Source organism: Solenopsis invicta, chromosome 15 (genome assembly GCF_016802725.1).
Source record: "Solenopsis invicta isolate M01_SB chromosome 15, UNIL_Sinv_3.0, whole genome shotgun sequence".
NCBI lineage: Eukaryota > Metazoa > Arthropoda > Insecta > Hymenoptera > Formicidae > Solenopsis > Solenopsis invicta.
Window position 1 is genome coordinate 1,032,501 of NC_052678.1, and position 24,197 is coordinate 1,056,697.

General features: G+C 32.0%; 1 protein-coding gene and 1 long non-coding RNA gene across 2 annotated transcripts in view; one reads left to right on the top strand and one right to left on the bottom strand.

Annotated features, from left to right (window-relative positions):
* The window catches only part of LOC105203451 (venom dipeptidyl peptidase 4), a 50,355-nt gene that overhangs the window by 19,304 nt on the left and 6,854 nt on the right, over positions 1-24,197 (top strand). Inside the window, exons 10-11 of the mRNA XM_026136601.2 lie at positions 5,123-5,337; positions 18,943-19,225. Of these exons, the coding sequence (XP_025992386.1) occupies positions 5,123-5,337; positions 18,943-19,225 (498 nt within the window). The remainder of the gene's footprint in view (positions 1-5,122; positions 5,338-18,942; positions 19,226-24,197) is intronic.
* LOC105203449 lies at positions 13,445-18,903 on the bottom strand. Its single transcript, XR_851165.3, has 5 exons — positions 17,713-18,903; positions 16,218-16,238; positions 15,967-16,117; positions 15,647-15,868; positions 13,445-14,174 (listed from the first exon to the last, which is right to left on the bottom strand). It is a non-coding gene; the product is annotated as an uncharacterized LOC105203449 (long non-coding RNA).

Below are 24,197 nucleotides of genomic sequence, written 5' to 3' on the forward strand. Positions count from 1 at the left end.
TTTAAAAAATGTACTTTATATCTGTATATACTGCAAAAACACAAGTCTCAAATTTAAATATATTTTCTTTTGTTTTACGTTTTGTTTCATGTAATCTAACAAAGGTAGGACCAAAAATGGAAATCTTTTGAAATGTGGTTGTTTGGTGCAAAAGATAGACTTTGTGCAAAAGATAAAATCTTGAACCTCTAGAAACTACTTGGTTTTTTCAAAAACCAACCGTAAATATAAAAATTTTCAAGTCATTGGTTTTATAAATTACTTAATAAGCTGATAGATTTTAGAAAATAGATTTTAGAAAAAGTTAAGTGTGATAATATTTTAGGACTAATTGGCTTTTTCTTGCAATAAATACAATTTGGATTAATGAGAACTCGGATCACCCAAATATTAATTTAAGTTGTTCACTGCATTATCAAATAAAATGTAACAAAAATGTAAGTTAAACTGTATTTATACCTATGCATTGGAAAAATTGATTAGTTCTGTAATAATGTAAAATTAACTTTTTCCTCTATTTTCTAAAATATATTATCCTACCAAGTAGTTTACCTAACCTACCAAGTAGTTTATAGATCCGATAACTTTAAAATATTTTAATATTTATTGTTATTTTTTGAAAAAACTAAGGGGTATCTAAAGTTAGAAATTGGGATTTAGGCATAAAAGACTATTTTTTACAACAAATCACGTTTTGAAAGAGCGTTTGCACTTTTGGTCGTCCCCTTATAAGTAAAAACATATAAGCAGACTTTCAAAATGCTTTTTGTCTAAAATTTAAAATTTTCAGTAAACGTAACGTTTATTTTAATTTAGCCGAGTTTGCACTTTAGAGTCCCGGAGTATTTTTTTATTCAAATGGATTCAAATCGATTGAAATACAAAATGCGCTATTCATCATTTTGAATTCGGATGTATTTATATTATTTTTGTATTCAAATGGATTGAAATACAAAATGACTTATTCATCACGTTGAATTTAGATGTATTTATATTAAATTACAATAAAAAACACCGAAGTGTAGTACTCTAAAATTGTCAAGTAATCAACTATTAGTGGGTTAATTAGAATGACCGCGGTTATTGGTGCGTAGATTTAAAAATTTTATTAATTTAAAAACTGACGTTTCGATTCAGCTTCAAGTCATCTTCAGTTATAATTCCTTTTCTTTTAAGCGCAAATACCATACATACGTTTGTGAGATGCTCCCAGGCTAGGCAATCCACCGGTTAGGACCCACGAACAATTTTTATGGGAAGATTAATTTCCAGCCATTGTATAGAACATTAACGTTGACTTTTTAGTCTCTTGTTACAAATTTGTGTTCAACATTGTTTCCACCGCTCCCTTACCGTAAAATTACTCACCAGAGGAGCCCGCAAATTAACAAAAACCAGTCGCATTCATTCCACTTGAATTACACAAATTATTCGACTTGTAACGATCATACTTCCGCGTAATGACCTGTCAGGTCTTTTATGATTTTTGGATTTAAATGGATTCAGAAAATCTGAAGCGTGAATTTGAAAATGTCAAAATAAATTTATTTCTATCAATTTTAATTCATTTTTGTTTGTATGGAACTTTCGACATAATATGACATCATTTCAAAACTAAAATCACGGATGTTAAGTTAAATTTATGCACTATTCAACGAAGGAAAATATTGACGCATATAGGCAGCGTAATGGGAAGAGCGTAGTGTGCTATTTAGCACTGTATACCATCCGCTTGAACCCGCTGGTATTAACATTAGGAGCCTGCACAAACAGTGGAGAAAGAGGTTTGATAACCATCCTGGATACGTATTCTGTACACGTTTTTCTTGTTCATAACGATAGTTATCAGTGTCGTTGCGCAGATAGGGTTACTGCACCAGTCGCTGAACAGTCACCAATAAATGACTACTTCAGAAATATATTAAAATAATAAAACTTTAGTATAATAAATTATAAATTAATTGATATTTTTTAAATCTAATTTTTATTCAGATTTGATTAAAACATTATTTTTTATTTAAATATGTAATAATATTAAGTAAAACTGGAAAATATGTACCTTACTTCAAAAATGTATCTGTAATAGAAATTTACTATAAGCAAAGTCGAATGTACGTACTACAAGAAAACATTTTTATATTTAATATTTATTATCAAAGAACTTAAAATCGATTGTTTTAGGATCGCATAATACTAAAATTTTATTTATTGTCTGTTTATTATTGTATTTTATTTGTTTATATTTATATTTTCTGTAGGTCAAATATTGGTGCATTCCTTTCTTGTTTGTATATACCAATAAACACTATATCAATCATTAACTAGCAAACCGAACGCGAAACGGTTGTATTAGTGAACGATCAGTTATGTTCAAGTGGTATCTGCCAAACAGTTATCATTAAATTAAAGGTTATTTTGTATATTTACGTACATAGAGGTAAATATTAGCCTTTTTAATTGTTATTATATATTGGTACAACAAAAATTAAAAGAAGAAGAGCAAATAGAAAAGAAAAAGCAGCGATTGTCAAAACAAAAATTAAAAGAAGAAGAACAAATAGAAAAGAAAAAGCAGCGATTGGCAAAACAAAAATTAAACGAGAATATAAAAAAGGAAAAGAACATAAAAATAAATACTAAGAAGGTAAAAGATTTTATAAAAAATTAAAAAGCAAAAGGCTTTACTTTAACAATGTTAACATTTATTACTTTATCCAGTCGAGGTTTATAAATATTCCTACAATTTCGCAAAGTTAATCGAAATTCAATATTCAGCATACTAATTCCTTTAGCGGTGTAGTCTTGTGATATTATCTCATCAATTAATTTCTAAAAATTAAAAAAATTTTTTGTGCCAAAAATTAATTCCTAAAAATAATTAATTGATTTATTAGAAAGGTTAAATGACATAACTTAGTTTAATACCAAAGAATATTGTTCTTGTAATATTTTTTGTGCAATCTGTTATGTGCAATTTTTTACGTGCAATATTAAATAAAAAAAGTTTTAATTAACTAAATATGTACTTTTATTTTATTAAAAATAAATATTTCTTTTATTTTGAAAAGAAAATTTATACATTGGTCATTCACCAGTACGCATCGGTCATTAATTGATGCTCAACGGTCATTTACTGGTGTTTTTTTTACGTTTTTTCACTTTTTAAATCAAAACTATTATTCCCTTCTTATTTTTTAAAGATAATATATGATATTTTTAAAGAATAAATAAGTAGCTTTTAGTATTCAATGGTTGGATATTTTTTTCTCTTTTATGTGCGTACTATAATTCACAAAATATATGGTGAATTTCTTATTTGTTCATTGCCTGGTGTAGTGACCTTATTTTACATAGCAAGAAAGCTGCGCAACAACATCGACAATTATCGTTAAGAACAAAAAGCATATACAGAACACATACCCTGCAGGCAAACTCTGCTCGAATTTTCGTTGTTTCAATATCTTTTCTTGCTGAATTTAGTATAGGTCTTGTTCAAAATGCTTTAGAAAGCATTTTATCACCGTCAATTTATATGTTGAAAAGAGTTTAGATTTTCAAAATGCAATATGTCCACTCGTTCAAACAAATGCGTTTTATTTGTTTTTATTTGTTTTAGTTAAAGTCCATAATGCAATTCGAATGTCTTTTTTGTATAGCATATCAATTGATGGTGAAAAAATACTATTTGAACATCTTAAAGTAACTTATAATAAAATATGAATAACATATTTCAACACTACGTCATCACAAACACAAAACATAAAATTTTTGATAAAACGCATTTTGAAAATCTGCTCCTCATATATTCTTGTTTATACATGAAACAATGTACATAAAATTGTACATGAAAATTTTGCTTATACATATATGTAAAAATTTAATGTTTTTTAAGGAATTTAATAATTTTAAATTCCAAAATATTTTTTATATTCTTATTTTAATATTATAATAGTCATCTCAAGAGCACATATCTATATAACACAGAAGTTTGCAGCAACATTGCATGTTACAGTGTAATGTTCCAGAAATGTTAATGTTGCAAAAACTTTTTTGCAATATGACTTCATCAATGTTTCATTAACATTTTAAAAATATTGTAAAAAAATAATATCTTCTGCTCTATTTGCGAGCAATATACGTCACTGTTAAATGAATGCGGCAGTGTTTTGTTTCTCGCAATTAAAAATCCACGGAAAATAAAATAAAAGATGCAGCATTATGAGATTTTTTAATAATAAATTGATAAAATGATTCCTTGAAAGGACAAACTCCCAAAACTGTGTTTGAACACTAAAGTAAATCAGATATATTTTAATATTTAAATTTTTTGTTTTCTTATGTAAAAATTGATTTAGAAATAATATATTATAATATAGATTCATGACTGTGAATTGTATTTAGAATAGATGATATTTCTGGATATGTGTTAATATAATAATATCTTAAATATTATCACAGAATCACCAAAACATGTTATATATGTATATTGTAGTATTGCTTCAATATTTCATTGCAATATTTTTAAAAGCGGATATTGCTGCAATGTTGCAGCAACATTGTCGCAATGTTGTAATTTTGCAATAAAATATTTCTGCAACGTTGCTACAATTTTTCTATGTTATATGGGAGATATAATTGTTTTAATAATAACAATGTTAAAAAATTCAAATTTTTGGTTTGAAGATATTGTTATGTTTTATCCAATATTTTTTCTTTTCAGTTCATGAAAATTATTATTGAATATATTTTTCTAGATGATACTGTACAAAATTTCTTCTTATAAGCAAGTTATGTTTGTTTAATGCTATAATCTCATTTCAATGTTTAATTTTTAAAAAATAAACATATTTTTAAAACAGGAATATTTTTCCTTTCTATACGGATATTTTTTAAATAAATATATCTTGATATATTGGCGAAAAAAATGTGATTTCCTCAGAATATCTGAAGATTTTTGTTTCTTGATTTTAAATAAATTACAAATAAAATAATAATTAAGAACAATTTTTAACGCAATTTCTTAGTTTAGAAAATAATTTGACGAGAGTTTCATTCCAAAAAGTCAAAATTTATTCAAGTTTATTAGCTTCTTTTCGTAATTTTACTCATATTACATTGTTAGGTACGAATATAAGGACGGTCAGTTTGTTATGTCGATGGATCTGACGCCCGGTCCCTCAGAGGTTCACACGATCCTGGCAGCGGATTTGCCCAGAGGCAGAGTTTACTATCTTGCAACGGCGCCGGGTGAACCGACCCAGAGGAATTTGTATTCGGTGCCTCTGGACGGAAGCCAGAAACCAACTTGCATATCTTGCAAGTTGCTCACGCCAGAAGGTAAGTTCTCCAAATCACAAATATGAGCGAGCGAGCAAGCGAAAGAGCGAGCAAGCGAGAGAGCGAGAGAGAGAGAGAGAGAGAGAGAGGGGGGAACATTTGGCATTTTTCATCAATTTAGACGACTAGCTTACATCGAGCACTCTACGTGATGACCCTATCATCGCAAGATTCTATTTAAACTACGACGCCCCTCACGGGGAGAATATTTTACCAAGAGGCATGAAAACTTCATAGTCCTTAATGTCTGATCGTTCGTTTTACTTAGATTCGTGTCCGAAAGCGTCATACAAGGCCGGAGACCCGAGGGATGCTTAAGTGGAGTCTCGTAAGTGGTAGAGAAATTTCGGGACTCGTTGTCGAATGCATTTGTAACTTGTTCGGGCGATAGGTACACGTTCCAATTAAAACGGAAAGTCCATCGGGAATAATCTAATCTGACGAAAGCCGCAAGTCGCGTTCATGAATATTTTGCGCGCACGTGTGTTTGTGTGTACATGTGATAGGAAGGGGTTGGTAGACTCGCGGGAAAGATCTACGCAAACGGGACGATATGATGTAATCTACGGGCACTATCTCGCTCCCGTAGAAAATCGCCGCAATCTTCTCTTCGCATATTTCTGCAGGCGCGCCGAAAGTTGTGCGATTTCGAATAAGAATTTCCGAATTCTCCTCTCGCACGGATCCGGCACCGCGCCGCCGCCGCTGCGCGCGAACTTATCTTTGCGTGAACTTATTTCCTCCCATTCGCTACGCGAGAAGATTCCGAAAGATTCGACTCTTAATTCCTACGCGAGACGTCTCGCCGCGGCGCAAGAGAGGCGAGACTGAAATATTACTTTTAGTGCAAGTTTTTCCGGTTATCGACAGCAGCTATGTTTGCTAGATGGTGCGTTCTATCGCGTAAGAAAGATTAATTCGCCGGGCTATTTACACCCGCTGGTAGAATCAATGTCTATAAGAGACCTGTATCTCGATCGATTTCAAGTATATCTTATATCTGTTAAATATGACGTTTGCCGGAATTTGTTACGACCGGTGAAAAGCGGAAAGTGTCGAAATTTATGTCTCCTGTTTCCTCCAACAAAGAGCTAATGATGTATGTTCTATGTTGGTGGGTAGAATTTTATGTGCATTTCGATATCACGTATATTGTACGTACAGAGAAAAATGGTTCATACCGACCAACTGATTATGACTATACCTTCTAAAGCGATACTTCCATATTTCTTGGAAGCTAAACATTACACTGGTATTACTAATATTAAAAACATGATCTGCTTAGATAATTAAAGAAATAAAAGACTGCTGAAAACAATTTTTTGAAACACAAGAATAAAATTTCAAGATTTTTTTTTGCAAATTATATAGTTTAAATAATAGTGAGTACATTATTGATAATATTAGTTTATTTTAGATGCGGTTTCCTGAAACTGTATTGTTTATATTTTTCTCTTTTTTATATTTTTTTTTGTATCACAGTTTGGAAGATAAGATCGTTATGCAGCGTAAATCGATACATCTCTCCGTGAAAATAGACAATAACTACGAAGTCAATTACAATTACATATTGACAGATTCATGAATTTTTTTCACATTTTCTTAATACATATCTTAAAGTAAAAAAAACGGTGTCCAACACGATAGATCCACATATACACCAAAATAAATTTATAAAGTGAAAGGGTTCAATTTTAGACTCTTAATTTTATAAACTTATTGTTTAATATATAAAAATATATGTTATTAGATTGGTGCAAAAGTTCTTGACGATGCGGACAGATGACAGTATATAGAGCAAAAGGGAGTAATACGGCATTCATTTTCATTTTACTAAATTATCAACTTTGTTAATAATCAATATTTTCTATTGAAACTTGAACGATTATATTCATTAAAGTGTTGTTTAACACATTCAAAATTCCAAGTAATGAAATATTTATTATTTAGAACGTAATTTTTAACCCGTTGAAGTCACTAGGGGTCCAAAAGAACCCACGCTAACTTTAATGGTACACAGACTATTCAAAATCAAACAACCTTTTATGAAACTAATTTTTATCTAAAAGTATACTATCTTGAGAATACACCCCGAAATTTTTGTTGAATTATCCCAAAAATTAAAAATTTTATGAATATTTTTATAAAAACGTTAAATTTTGCAGTTTTTTTAAATTTGAATCTTTGCATTATGTTAAATTCTAATTAAAAAAATTATTGGATGATAAAGACCTCAAGGTATGCTCAGTAAAATTTTTCGATGAAATATCGAAAAAGCTGGCAAATAGCGACTGATTTTCTGCAGGGAGTCCAGTGAACCCCATAAAACCGTTATGTTATTATTTGAAAGTGTGACCTCAACGGGTTAAAATTGTGACATACTGTATAATCGACGGAAGAGGAAACTTGGTGATAATAATTGAGTAGCTAATTGGCTAGCGCAAAAATAAATTTAAAAGTTGGATTACTTTAAGAAACACACAGTATTTTGTTACAAAATTATATATTTTTAATTATTCATCGCTTCGAATTTTCCTGATTAGAATTTTTCTGCATTCAGAAACATTAGAGATATCATCTTATCCTTATTTAACACTAAACAACAAGGATAAAATGATATTTCTAATGTTTTTAAATACAGCCCTTTAGACAATCGATTTATTCAAGAAATATTTCAATATAAAAATTTTGTTCATAACGGAAATAATAGCGATAGCTGTAATATCCACAGTAGCCATAACACTCCTTTCTCTTCGATGTATTAGTATGAGTAGGAACATTTATAGTTTTTTTGTAAGTTGACACCTCTGCATTAACATTTATTGTTTTCTTTTCACCAAAAGAAAAGTATTGTTGATGCACACAGAATTATTTGTAAAATGTATGGTGAAAATATAGCCGTTAGAACTTGGTTTGGACGATTTAAAAACAGTGATTTTAATATCAATGACAAAGAACGCTCCGGACGTCCTGTTGTAGAAGAGGAGTTGCAAGCATTGCTCAATGAAGACTCGGCCCAATTAACTCGTAAACTTGCATTACGACTTAAGTGATCATTCAACAATTATTTGTCGCTCTTGTTTAAATGCAATGGGAAAAATCTAGAAGTAAAAAATCCAAAAGTATGGAAAGTGGCCATATACGAATTATCCGAACGCGCAATTGGCAACCGATACTTTTTATTGCTTGTTAAGCAAAAATAAAAAGTTTTTTTGTGGCGTATTGTAACTGGTGATGAAAAATCAATTTTTTTCGGTAATTTTATTGTGAACTGACTGCTATTATCGACTGAGCGCGACTGGAGTCTCGAAAATTGATACGGCTACTTTTTGAAAGAAAAATAATTGCGAAGGCTTGCGTTACTGAGGGCACTTAGACCCATTTGGTCCTGTTCAAGACAGCGAAGCAAAATCATATAATTTTGTGTCAGCCGTAAATTGTTAGAATTTTGTATTGAGAATGATGATTCGATGATTATACGAAGGTGTAATAAAGTTTTGAAGATCGTAGCATCATTGCATTCATTCACGAGAACGGAAGATTCTCGGATTACCACGTTCAATTCTTTAATTTATGTTATCGCCTATAAGAAGGTTCGACCAAATAGCGTGTGGAATCTCTCGACTTCGGCATGGCTTCGAACACGGTCGACATGAGAAACGCCCGAACGAGAATCATACAATCTGAAAAGGCAAAAACATTAAGTAAAGCCCAATCAATTAACCACGTCGATGTCACGCCGCAATATATGGTCATAAGGTGTTGTGCATCTGATGGGACCAGGAAGGTGTAATCTTCTAGGAGCTGTTGTCACCGGATCAAACCATTTACGGATGACTGCTACAGCAAGCAACTAAAACAGCTGTAGAAAAGAATTACTTTAAAAACGCTCGTAAATGGCCAGCAACCTAGCAAGGTCATCTTGCTGCATGACAATGCTAGGCCACATATTGCTAAGAAGACCCAATAAAGCATTGTTGAAGTTGAAATAGGAAGTTCTTTTGCATCTGGCTTACTCACCATACGTTGCCCTTTCTGATTATTATTTATTCAGATGCAGTATGGCTTGTCTAGTGAATGTTTCTCAAATGTCGCAGATAAACGAAAATGGGTCGAGCAATAGATTATCCCATAAGACAATTCTTTTCGGCGTGGTATTCGCATGTTACTGGAAAGATGGGAAAAAGTCGTAGGAAACGATGAAAATTATTTTAATTAATTTATATTATATTAATTTTTAATTATAATAAAAGTTGCTAAAAATTGACAAGAACTTTTGCACCGATCTAATATTAATTTATTAATTTATTTTATAGTTCTTTCTCGAGGCTGTGTTTGAACTCTGCTATTACTGTTTGTGCCAATTTTAGGACTTAATTTCTCAGATACTCTTTTTGGGCAGGAATATAGAAGAAGTATGGAAGTAATGTCGTTACAGTTATTACCGGCGTTTAGTACCGGCGTCCTTTTTTTTTGTTACTGTAGCAGTAACAAAGTTATATTTTTTTAGTGGCAATAACAATAATATTATATTTACAGTTGTCAACGTGTCCCAATATCTATAATTTGCAAAAGAAAATCATATAAATTTTATTCACGCTTTTGACTTATATAGAAAAAGAATCATGAAAAAGAATCACTATAGGCTTTTACTTTTTAATTATTTCAACAGATCACGTTTTTTTAATATTAATATATTAGAATATTTAATTTCCAAGAAATAAAGAAACTCCACTTTAGAAAGTATGAAAATTATAAAATGACGTTATTAGCGACTTTCCTCTTGCATTAAATAAATTTTTATATATACTAATTTTTATACATACGATAATTAAATCTTGAATCAATTTTTACATATACTATATCACGCCGTCCGTGAGCGCATGGCAGCGCATAGTGAATGACGCAATCAAAAAACAAAAAAAAAAAGAACGCGAAATTATCTCGACCGAAATTATCTCGTTATGTAGAGGAGAGGGGGGTAAGATGACGAAGTGGGTAAGATGATGAATTGTTAATTTTTTCAAGTAACAAATAACGAACCGATAATTTATTAGAGACTTCACAAATGGTAATAAATATTCTGATAGTTTGATTTCCATCTGTCCATGAAAATAGATAATATGATAAGAAATGTATTTTGGAAGCACCTATCTGTAACTTTTTAGTGTTCGTTCATAAGGAATAACATAATTATAATAAATATTTTTATTCTTTCTATAAAATCATAATATTGTATAGCGAAAAAACGTATACAATAATATACTTACATTTTTTGATTTTCATATTGCAATATTTTATATTTTATAAACAAATAAACACGGCGACTGGGGGTAAGATTACAAAAGTTGTGCATTATAGGCAAGATAATGCATTTGTGCATTCGTTTTAACAGCATTCTGACAATATATAACGTAATTTTAATTGTAATATGTATCGTAATGTACATCACAATTGTAATAATTTTATTTTTGCAGATTATATAAATATTTTTCGTTTTATTTACGTTTTTCTTTAACTACATTGTAATATCAAAATAGTATAAGATTATTATATTGTAATAAATCTTTTTTATTCATTTTTAACTTTATTTGACTGTTTTTCACCTTATTCGGTATTAAAAGTCATCTTATCCGCTTATGGGGGCAAGATGATGAAATTGACATGTCCTAAAATAATTTAAATTTTAAAAAATTCTTGTTTATTTAACAATTTCTAATTTTTAATGATAAACAAGGTTTTAGTGAATCTAAAAAAATTGATTATTATTTTTACATTACCATAAAAATTAGCAAAAAACGACAAACCTTAAGGTCGTCATCTTACCCCCCCCTTTCCCCGACATGCACCAAGATTGTTATTGGTAGGAATGGAACTATTTTGGTAACTTGTACCACAACTATAACGTTGAAACATTTTTGTTTTTTTATAATATGTGTTTTTTTATCTATTTGTGTTAAATTTGGCACGTATTTCCAATTTACTAAAAATTTGAAATCACTACTTTACTTTATTGCTAGTTATAATGTGTATCAATCAGGTCTAGACCAAAACGGTTAGCCACGTCTTTACCACTAATAACCAAACGCGCAAAAACGTTTTAATACATTTTGGTTGTTGTACCTGATTCACACCAAAATTCGCCTATAATGAATGGGAGATCAAAAAGCGTTGATAGTCGAAAGTTGGGCGCTAGATATGCTTTATAACGGTGTCAATTCACCAAATTATACCAAGTAATGAACACTAAAATTTTGCGACAACAACCGTTTTTTGCGCAAGGGCCGGCTAACTCTACCTAACGGTAAAGGGGTAGGCAAGAGCTACGCATGTTACTTAACAAGGAAACTGGCAGGCGAGAAATTTGACATACTAAATTTGACTACAATAGATAAAATTTATTTAAAACATTAAAACAGTTGCATTAATTCGTATGATAAAGCTTGTATGTATGTACATACACACAGAAATTCATGTAATCGCGAATATTATATGATACGGCGGTAGCGCGATAATAACTATTAAATACACGCATTTTGTCGATGTAAGACGACGAAACAGTCGACAAATTCGTTACCGTGGACGATCTTGATTCCAGCGACCAGTTGCTCCTGTTAATTACGCCCATGGGATGTGATTGCTAGTTCCACAGACAACAGATGCTCACGCAATGCGCGATGTTTCTAAGCTCCGCAATAACAAAGCTGGTACGTGATAGCAACGCCAAAATTGTGTAATACACAATTTTTCAAAACCGAATCAACAATCGAAATTATACAATTACTAAAACACCGCACAAACGTGATTAATGTTCTTACTGTGCTACAACATGAACGTAGCGATAATGTTAAAATACAAGGCACATTCCGAACGCAAACACACAGCTAGGACGACACGACGCAAGGGCAAATATTTACATACGACGTTGTTTCGACTTTCGCTGCCACAGCGACAACGAACGCAATAGTCGAACTGCAGTTTTAAAATTCTGTTTGCGAGCGGGTTAGATGACAACGACAAATTTTACCAATGCAACGAGCTTACAATTTTCTGCGGCGCGGCACGACCATGCGATAATCACACAGTTATATTCGTTACCGGTCTCCACGGCGATAACACGAGATGACATGAGCACGCGGTGCAGAGCTCAGTATCTGATTCTGCACGTTCTTCGGCTATCCCAACGACTGCTATACCCCGAGAGGGTGCATGCAACGCTCCACACGCGGATTTTCGCCGCTCGCGACGATGTTCCTGGAAGGCCCGTTGCACTTGCGGGCGATCGATTTATCCAACACAAACGAAAATGGCCTTACACGAATACGAATTAAGATCGGTAACAGAATACAAGCACGTCCTCGCTCGCTGCTTTTTTTTGTGTTTCACTTGGAACACGTATCATCACCTGCCCGAAACGGACTTTGAAGTTATTTAATGCAGAGCTAATGGTGTAGGGTGCCTATAAAAACGAATAGTAATCTCGCACCAGCGAGCCCAATGATCAGATAATCTTGCCCAATTTTTGGATAAAATTAAAGATGACTTTAAATTTCTTCCATTTATTACTCTTTAACGCCACATGATCAATTTCCTCATAATCATAGCTGCATTCACATCTTGCATTTTTAATATAGCCTTTTCTTGCTAGAGACGCATTCAAATTATTACGATTCGTTCTCAATCTATTTACTAAAGTTACAAAATATCTTTCTTTGTTAAATAAATAAAACCAAGGACATTTGTTATTTCTATCATAACAATTTTCAAAGTAATGAAAATGTTTGTACTCTTAAATGTATTTTTCTAATCATTTTACATTGCGTGTTATTCCAAGATTCTTCTTTAAATGAGCATCTAAATCACTAATAGGAATCTCAATAAAAACATCCGCAGAGTCATCAGTGCACATTCTTGCAATCAGCAATCTCATTAGTTTTAATTCCAAAATGAGACGGGATCCATACAAATAAAATTCTTTTTTGAAATAATTCCTTAAATTGACTATAGGCTTGTTTTCTATTTCTGCACTCTTCTAGACTGCACTGGAACGTTCTTTCTTGCTTTCACTAACTTTCAAATATATATTTATTTTATTTTAAGTGCATACTAATTCAGGGAGTTCAGGAACAGAAAACAAACGGTATGTAATTTTTTAATTTTAAGAACATATTTATTATGATAAACACTTATAACATTATTAGCAATGGCTTAAAGGACAGATTTAGCATTAGTAAAAATAACAATTAAGTATCTATCAAAAGTATCTATTTTATTCTCGACAATTTTTAAACAAAAGAGATTGCTATTGACTCTGCAGTAAATATAGAACTTTGTTTAGGTAGACTTAAACAATAACCCTCGTTCTGTTCTTCAATAACTATATCCGCACCTAATGATTGAGCTTGTGGAGATTTCGAACCATTTGTAAACAATAAATGTATTAATACCAATCCTGGTGAAAGTATTGGATAGGAAAATTTCTGCTTGAATCTATTTTAGTCCGAAATCTGTACTCAAAAGAGTCAGTTTTATACCGAGTAAATCTATGAATAAGGAATCGCATCCGATTAAATCCATCATAATCCAAAGTCAGCAGAAAGATTCAAGTCCGATTAAATCCGATCTATGCCTGATGAAAATAGGTATTATATCATTACATAATCCTAATAAACAAAACAATATTTTTGTAACATTTTAAAAACATTTTTTGCAACGAAAAAAATCCCGAGAAAGGAATTTTTCTTTAGAAATTTCCAAGCGGTCATCCATCCAAGTCGTAACCGCGGCAAATGATGCTTGACCTCTGCGACTGCTGCGAACTGATCCCTCGTGATGATCTGTAAACAGTTTGTGCTAATATATGTGTATATAACTGATAGATCAGCTAAATATATGTTATCGAAAAGATAAAGCACGTATAATTGAAGCATATTATTTATATAAATATATATAAAATTGTATATATCTTGGAATTATTCAGATTGAAAGCACGGACTGAGAAAAGTTTGAATGCTTGTTTCGGATTGTTATTGGATTTATTCTGATTGAACCTTGAGAAACCGTACGGATTAAAAAGGATTGAAAATCTTGCTTAGACAAAACTTGAATTTGTTCTGATTGGACTTACGCATTGAGAAGAATTAAAGAAATTATAAGAATACGCCTCAAATTCATTCGCACTGAACTCATGGATTAAGTATTGAACGACTGTTTCGGATTGGTCAGATTTATACAGATTAAGATTAAAATTGGAGAGAACGTACAGATTGAAATTGCTTTCCTGGTTGTATTACAGATTCAATTGGATAAAACTTGAAGTTGATGCGCTTTTTTTTTAACTAAGCATCTTGAACCTCCCCCATGGGAATTAGGTTATATGACGCTGGTGTGTGTGACTATACTTGCTCTCAAACCTCAGACATAATAGCGTTGAGTCACCTAATGCGATATAGGGTAAGGTTGCCGAAATCGCACCACTTTTGACATAAAGACTTATAACTAAGGAATTATGAAGAATATTTTTAATTTTTTTACATCATAAGAACAACATTTCTCCTTTCATATATATTTTTTTCAGAATTTTATGTATTGTCATAAATTTTTAAATGACGATTTTTAAGAAGCCTTTAAATAATGCGATTTAGGTAACTGGTCTACTAAATCGCATCACAGGTTAATCTTCAAATTATTTTCTACTTGATTGGAATAATTCATCAGAACTCAGGCTAGTGATAATTCATTGATGGTTTTCATAATTTCTTCCTCTTTATTTCATTGTTTTTTAACTTATTCCAGTTAATTTTCTTTTTAACATTTTTAAAGACCCTTATGGTATTTCACACATAACTAAAGCTAGTAAATCTATTAATACTGTTACAGAAATTTATAAAGTTTTTTTTTAATTTTTTCAATAATAGCTCTAATTCTTTATATTCTACGAAGTCTATTCTATCACGAGTGTATGTCCATTTGTTTAATGTATTTTTTTAGTTTCAATATTTCCTCACGCTCTTGGTCTTACCACCTTATTTGTTGTTTGTGACATTTATTACTGAGTCTGGGGGTCAATTGTGTATCATGTGACTAAAGTGAAAATTGCAAAAGTGACCAAATTCATTAGGTGTTGACCAATGAAATTATAAATACTCTAGTAAATTTGTTCACTTTTGTCATTTTCACTCTAGTTACATGATACACAATCGACCCCCTGATTTTGACTTCCCCGCTACTATCCATGAAGTTATCTTCAGCTGTCTTACCTGATGCTAGCTTGGTAAATTTCACCATAAATTTAACAAAATTAGAGTACCTTGGTATGCTTGTTCCATATCATACAAATACTCCATCACTCCAGGATTCTGATCCCAAAAAGATTTATCCATTAAAGCTGCATATTGTAACCAAGCTGTCTTTTTGTTAGTAATTCTATTGGATCGTTTTTTGTATAAATGAGTTTCATTACTCAAAGATAACAAAATAGGAAAATGGTCTGATTTCCATGCATCATCCCCTTACTCGTTATTGATGAATCCTGCCAAGTATTGATTAGTAAAGATCAAATTCAAATTGGAAACCCGCTGATTATCAAAATTAAGTCTCGATTTAGTGTCAATATTAATACAAATATACCTTTTATTAAACATTGCACTCAATAAGTACTCTTTATTACTATCAATGTATTTGCAGTTCCATGATGTATGATGTGGATTAAATCGCCTACTATTAAACAATCCTCTTTATCCTCCTTAACTTTCCTGTACTTTCGATTTTCCAATAGAATCTTGACCACCATTAAAAGAATGAGTTTTAAAAAAGCTAGATGAACTATAGTATTACTTACTAGATTAGATTCCCTATTTAAAGTCACATATCGGCCGTACCTTTTATTAATCTTTCCGCCTCTGTAAAAAAAATATTATACGCTATAACTTATTTTTTTACTTAAAAAAACCGGATACAATCTAGAGGTCGATTAGTGACGCCTCCACAGTTTCTACAGAATATTGGCTTTTTACGTTTACCGTGAGCATTTTCTCTCATCACGTATGAAACATTTAACTTCATTCTTACAATGTACTTTGATATAACCAAATATAAAGTAATTAAAACATTGCGCGTAACTCGTATTTCAACATACGGTTTAATTCTTAAACCTACTTATAAATTATTGCAAATTATAAGTTTATCTTTAATTTTTAAACCCTTCATAGTTATTATAAAATTATTTGTATTTACAATCTTAAATTTCTTCTCAGACTTATCCCAAACTCTTCTTCTCATCCTTTCTAGTTTGATAATACCATCCCTATATATATTATAATATGCCATAATTCCTGAATATCAAAAGGCCAATCAGCATTATACCTTTAGAAATAACGCTTCTTCTATCAATAAATCCAACAAGCCATTTATTTTCTAACTTATCTAGTTTTTCCAAGCAATTATTAAGGTCTTTAACATTTTTAAACAATAATATTGCTAAATTAAATTTTTGTATAGCTATATTAACGGGATATATCTGGTTTTTATACCATACTAAAATTTTGGTGCAATTTTTCCTTTTGTTTGATATATTATGTTTAGCAATAATTTTACATAGAATGTTATAACCGCCTTTAACTGCTGAATTAAATCTTTTAATATTTACGCTAAGCAAATTATCCTGAGCCGATTTCTCTAATTAGAATTTTGAAGGGCGCCATTGACAACAAAATAACTTTCTACCTTAGTTTCTTAATAATAAGATTGACTTTGGTTTGACCTAAATATCGCGTCTTTGTCCGCTTTCTTGTTCAAAACATCGTATCTTGTTACAGTATCGCTCCGTGATTGGTTTGTTGTACCATTCAAATTTTCTATAACTTCCATGTTCTAAACCGTCATCCGAGCCTTCTCTCAATATGACTTTCTTTATTAGATCTAAATTTTCAGATTGTCGACTCGAGTTTTTCACAGAACTACACAGGCTATGATGATTATCTTCAGATTAATCCTCACTAACTTTAGACAAGCAATACCCGCAATACATTATTATACTAGCACTTTGCTCCCACAACTCACTGATGATTTCTGCCTTTGTCCAATTTTCTATTCTCTTTGTAAAGATTAAATCTGTTCCCTTGTCCGATCGAAAGAACGTTGGGCATTATTCAAATGCTTCCCGATGTTAATAAAATAATGCTAGGCACCCGTGACTCTCTCTCTTTCTCTCTCTTTCTTTCTCTCTCTCTCTCACACTCTCTATCCACACTACCTCTGCAAACACTCAAAGTTCAGCAAGCAATTAGTGCTGCGCACGTCCGATCGCTACTACAGTCGAAACGCGACTTCTTCGTACGGCTTTACAAAATGAGGTTAATCACAAGGCACTCTCACCGTTAAGAAGGATCTTCTCGTCGTCGTCCTCTCAGTCGTCTTACGACAGCTGCTCCCCGGTCGCCTCTCTCTCTCTCTCTCTCTCTCTTTCTCGCTCGCTTCCTTTATGGCTTACCGGGCCGGTTGCAAGTCATTGCAAGTTGCTCTTTGCCCTAATGTTGTTAATAGCCCTAAGAAGAGTGTGATTTACTGGATTCAGGAATTTCAGTATCAGGATCGATGGCACTTGTACTCCTTCCTTGCCAGGATGCGCGCGACGCTCGCGCGTGGCAGCCAATCACTGCGCTCGCGTGGTCGATCATGCGGCACGCGCGTAATTTGGACTGCCACTTGAGGGTGTCTTCAGGATCCCGATGGCCGGTTTTCCGGAGGGAAAAATCCTTCGCCAGTTTCCTCCGACCTCGCCAATATTCTGGCTTCTATAGCCTTCTCTCCGGAACGGAGAGGAAGTTACAGTAGCCAGGATATTGGCAAGGTCGAAGGAAACTGGTCTTTCTTTCTTTTGAAGCTTGACGGGGTCGAAATTACTCCGGCTATTTTTGCCAACAGTCTCTCTTTCTAGCGACTCTTTGGGGTCTCTGTGCAAAGATCTACCGTTGTTTGGCTCGAAACTTCTTCCACAAATTTGCTTCCACTCCCCGCCGTCTGCTGCTTGCCGCTTGCTCCTTTGCTGGCGTTGCTCAATGCGGCGATTGTACCTGCAATTTATTTTACATATAAAAATTAAATAAAGAATTAATAAAGAAAATAACAAAACGCGAACGCAGCTCTCTTCTGGAGACTGCTCTGAGGATCCATCTATATTTATGGTCCTCGATCCCCAGTTCAGTGCGAGCGCAAACCCGCGCTCTGTGACGGTGGCGAAACGTTGCTTTGTTGTAGTGGATTGCAACGTCACAACTAAATTATAAGAGTTTAATAAATATTCATGCAAAAGTTTATTCAAATCTAGTTAGTCGTCAAAATTATTTGCCAGCAAAATATAGTCAATTTTGCTGCTCAAGCTACTAAATGCCAAATTTTTTGTTATTTTATTCCTTACAGCTGGTTTCAGAGCAAAAATTTGGATATTCATGACTAAAATTTTTCACCGTTGATTAAGGAAAAGAAAAAGAATAAACTTAAGAAGCCTTAGGTTTTATTCATCTTCTTTGTCCTAAAAACCTGTAGTTTTTAAATTTGGATCATTTTTAACTAGTATTGGTAACCAACATTTTTAAATGTTGCAAGGAAACAAATGCACCTACGCGACCGCGTCTTTCTCGAGTCAGAGATCGCATTACGCCCTCACCTGTTCTGGACCTGATCCGGCTACAGTGACGATCTACAATGCGACTCATTATCCAATTTTGATTTGGCACACTAATAAAAACACAAGGTTACGTTTGTCGCAACGACTAATTCCGCAACGAAAAGATTTCAAGATTAACGTGAACGGCTATGACAGCAGAGTCAGATTGCTCCTGCCGCCAGATTTCGACGAAAGCAAATCATACCCCTTACTAGTATTTGTGTAAGTATGACTTTCCAATATAAGCAATGAAAAAAGAGTATTACAAAAAAGCCTGATTTATCGTACTTAGGAAATGTAAAATATATCTTTATAAAAATATGTTACCGTTTTTAGCGTGCGAAAATTATTAGTTTAAGTATAATGAAAACATGCATTTGGCACACTCAGCGAGAAATGATAATGGAATCGACATCAAAATGATGATTTCGACGTCGAATGAATATCGAAATCATCATTTTGATGTCGGTTCAATGTCGATTCCATTTTCATTTTTCGCTAGACAATGAGTACGACTCTATTTTCAGGTCACAAACAGGAAATTATTTTTATGAATAGCCACTTATTAACCACTTTTTTTCTCTCATCCATTATCCGATGCATTAGATTTTTATAAATCATGTTCTAAATAATAAATATTTTATTATTTCGAGTCTAGAATCTGTCAAACAACACTTTGACGAATATAAGCGTTCAAGTTTCAATAAAAAATATTAATTATAAATTAAGATATTTATTAAAATAAAAATGAGTGCTCTTCTCCATTATTTGAATATTATGTCTATTGTATTATTTACTTATGAATTGGAAGACAGAGAAGAAGAAGGTAATATTTTTATTTTATTGAAATTTTGTTACTAATTAATATTTTGTACTGAAATTTAAACAATTATATTTGTTAAAGTGATGTTTAACAGATTTTAGAAGGTTCTCAAAGTAATGAAATATTTATTACAAGAATAAGTTAAAAATTATCCGCATTTTTGCTAAAACTCGTCTTTAAGTTTGTCACACTGCTACTTCCGGGCAGACAGGCTTTAAGTTGGCACTACTGGGGCTCCATAATCAAAGCTGGACCTTGATCGCGTCAGTTTGTTTACCGCTACTAGCGTGTAAATATGACTACTCCGCTAGAAATTTGCACCAAGAAGAAACAGAGAGCTGTGATACGATTTCTTTAGTCGGAAGTAGTGAAAGGTGCTGAAATTTATCGAAGGTTTTCAACACAATGCGGAGACAGTGCTTTACCACGCAGAAGTGTATATGAATAGATCAAAAAGTTTAAAAGTGGACGCACAAGTGTGACACACGAAGAGGGAGCAGGACGCCTGTCAACTTCTACTACCGACGAAAAGGTTCAGCAAGATCAAAAGTTAATACTGACAAACCGGCATATTGTGTTAAAAGCCTCCGATGAATTTCACTCCTTCTGACTAAAGAAATCGTACAGCTTTTTGTTCCTCCTTGGTGCAAACTTCTAGCGGAGCAATCATATTTACATACTCGTAGCGGTAAACAAATTGACGCGATCAAGGTCCAGCTTTGATTATAGGACTCTAGTAGTGCTAACTTAAAGCCTGTTTGCCCGAAAGGCAGTGTGACAAACTTAAAGACGTGTTCTAACAAAAGTGCGGATAATTTTTGTACTTACCCTAGTACTTAGGACATGGCTTAGAAAAATATGACACATTGCAAAATCAATAGAAAAGAAAAATGGTGGTAACATGGCTAGCCCAAAAATAAATTTTAAAAATTGATTTAATTTAAAAAACCGTATTTTATTACAAAATTATATATTTTTAATTTTTAATTTTAGAATTTTCCTGATTTTGAATTTTTATGCGTACAAAAACACTAGAAATATTATTTTATTCTTGTTTAACATTAAATAACAAACATAAAATGATATCTATTTTGAAATGTTTGAGAAGTCAGTTTTCTATAGTGACAATCGATTTATAGAAAAAATATTTTGATATGAAAGTTTTGCTCAAAAAGTGATATTAACAAATTATCCATTATATTGTTTAACTTTGCATAATTCCAATTTATACAGCCAAATAAAAGTTAAATAATAAAGCTAAGTTAAATAAAAAAAAATTTGACTGTATATATATTTGTGTATTAATATGCTCAAGTTTAAAAGCAATGAGAAAAAATGTGTAATTAAGTGCTAAAATGTTCCGTGAAAAAGTTTAGAAGTGCTCAAAAATAAAAATGCCTTATTGTCAACTACTGTGTATTGGTATACTAGCGCCACTAAAAAATGGAGGACTACTAAATAAATAATTGCATAAGCAGTAGTTAGAATTCGTCATTTAATAACAAAGATAATAGAAGTAACCGTAATGTCTACAGTAGCTATAATACTCTTTTTTTCCTCTCTAATTAGGAAGACTACCCAACTGCTAGTCGCTGATCCCCCCGACAAGTAATATGTCATTGGAAAGCATGTGTTAAGATGATCACAGATATAAAGGTCATTGCTTCCCGAACAAACCTCGGTACAATATTTACAGGGCTTCTTAGTGATAATTTTATAACTTTCATGCCTCATAACTCGAAAAATACTTAAATAAAAAACAGTAATATAGTGTTTTGAAAAGCTCTCGATAACAGCTATTAGATTTTAAAACTAAAAGTAAGATGTCTATTAAGAAAAATGATTTAACCTTGACCTGACCTTAAAAATTCCAAGGTCAAACTGATAAGCTCGATAAATAAATCTTTTTAAACCCTACAACTTTTATTTGAAACATATTTCCATAAAACTTATAGTATTTTCTGAGATAATCCAGTTCCGACTTTTCTAATATATCTTGTAAATACCGTACCGAGGTTCATTCAGAAGGCAACAACCTGTATATGGGTGATCACCTCGGTGAGTACTTTCCAATGATATATTATTTGTCGGGATCGGCGACAAGAAGCAGGGAGGTTTTCCTTTTAAGTACTAAAATATATTGAAAGTTAGGCGAAATCTGCGCGTTTCCTACTTGGTTCACCTCTTGTGAAGAAAAGAGAAACGTATTAACATATTGTCACTCAGATGAAAAATGAGTTATGAAAATGGGTAATATACTAAAAAATATTTATATGCATACGTGTTCTCGTGTATACTTGACATGTTCCTTCGCAATAGACTACGAGAGAAATGCTTGAGAGTGCAAGAAAATAAAAGTGATAAAACGAGCTAAAAATGGTTTACAGATGTAAAAACAGTAATTATTTTATATATTGTACTGTTATTTAATAACAGAATAGACATCATTTTTTATAGTTTTTAAAACGAGTAATCTAATGGTGCTGGTTAAAATCACATGATGGGAATGAGTAACAAATTGAATTTAAATTTGAGAAAAGTGTGGAGTCGTAGTTATTTGCGAGATGGGTTGATATCCTGTATGTATTGATGGTACACAACGTGATGCGTCATTTTTTGATATTAAAAATATAGAATATTTTATAAAAATTTCGTAAAAAAATATATTTTGAATACGCATCCCAGGTAGCAACGTTGACGTTATTTGTCGCCATTTTAACATCAAAATGTCGCGAAAGACGTTGTTTTAACGTTAAAATGACGACAAATAACGTCAGCTTGCTACCGAGGATGTACATGCGCGCTATCTATGCGCCTGATATTTTTGCTATTAAATATAGTATTTTTGTAAGATATTCCATACTTTTAATGTTAAAACGTGATGTATCACATTGTGTACTACCAACACATATGTATAGCGCAGCGACCAGTCTTGCGAATAACTGCAACGCCATGCATTTCCCTGATTTAAGGGGTAACACTACAATAGAGCTTCCAAAAAAAGCTTATTTTTGGTCATTTTTTATGGGAAAACGGGTAACACAAAATCCGTTTAAAGTGCCTTATTCTACATGCTTTGAAGTATTAAAAAATTTTTTTTTGCATTTTTTTATTACAAAATGGCGGTGACAAAGCTTGGCAACGATGACTACTCGTTTCGGAACGTGCCTTACTGCCGCACCAAAATCTGCTACAATTTTTTCTCTAGAACAAAAAACCATTTTTTTTAATTTTTTAAATTTTTTATGTCATTAACTAGCAAAGTATGTACAAAAATAAAAATAATTTTTTTTTGTAAAAATAATACAAGTTTGAAGAAAAATATTTATTTTTTTGCAAAAAATTTTGCCGAAAATTGTTTATAAAAAATTAGTTTACAACAAAACGTAAAATCTGTATGTACTTCGCTGACAAATGTATTTTAGAAGCTACAGTTAAAATTTCAAGTGAATCGGTCAGGATTTATGGAAGTTATGAATGCGGCAAGCTTAAAAAATATGATTTTGAGAAAACCGTTTAAAGTTTTATGTAACAGAGATAGAAATTTGTCGAGATAGAAATTTACCTTTAATTTGCGATGCCTACACCATACAATTGGCCTTCCTTATTGATGTTCGCTTTTTCCTGATCTCTCTTGGCCGATTTTAAAGAAAATTCACTGTAGGTAACTAATTCGATTATTATTCTCAAAAAAATCCCTTCACAAACGCTTCAAATCTTACCGAAAAGATGCTTTACACTTCCAAAAATGACACTTAGGAATCTTTCTTTGCTTTTAGACCTTTTGTACCTTATTTCTAAGACCTTAAAGCATCATTTAAGTAAAAAAAAAAGAAAACTGATTTTTTGAAAATTCTACAGTGGTGTTACCCCTTAAACTCGAGATTTTATGTGTTCTTATTATGTGATGTAATTTTAACTAATATCGGATTGCTCAAAATCTATAAAAGGTGATATCTATTTTACTTCTTATCGAGCGTAGCAAAAAGAGGCTTTTTCATAACGTTCTTTTTTTGTAATAAAATAATATCTGCTATTTTTCCATGCGGTAGTTTAACAAGAGAGATGTGCATTTATAGTTTTATATTAAAAAACAAAATTTTTTACAAAGACAAGGATAGAAAACAAAACTTGAAAATTAGTGACATGTATGTAAAACAATAAAACTAGTTTTATTGTAAAGTACATTTTTTTTATTACTTATCATGCGTTATGTTACGCTAGATTAGAAGATAAATGTAGATATGTTTATGATATCGAGTGTAGATTTCGAAAAATTTTAATGTTGCGCAAAATAAAACGTCAACTTTAAGGAAACAACATTTTGCATAACAGAACCTAACATTCACATTTTATAAAATGTACAAGTTT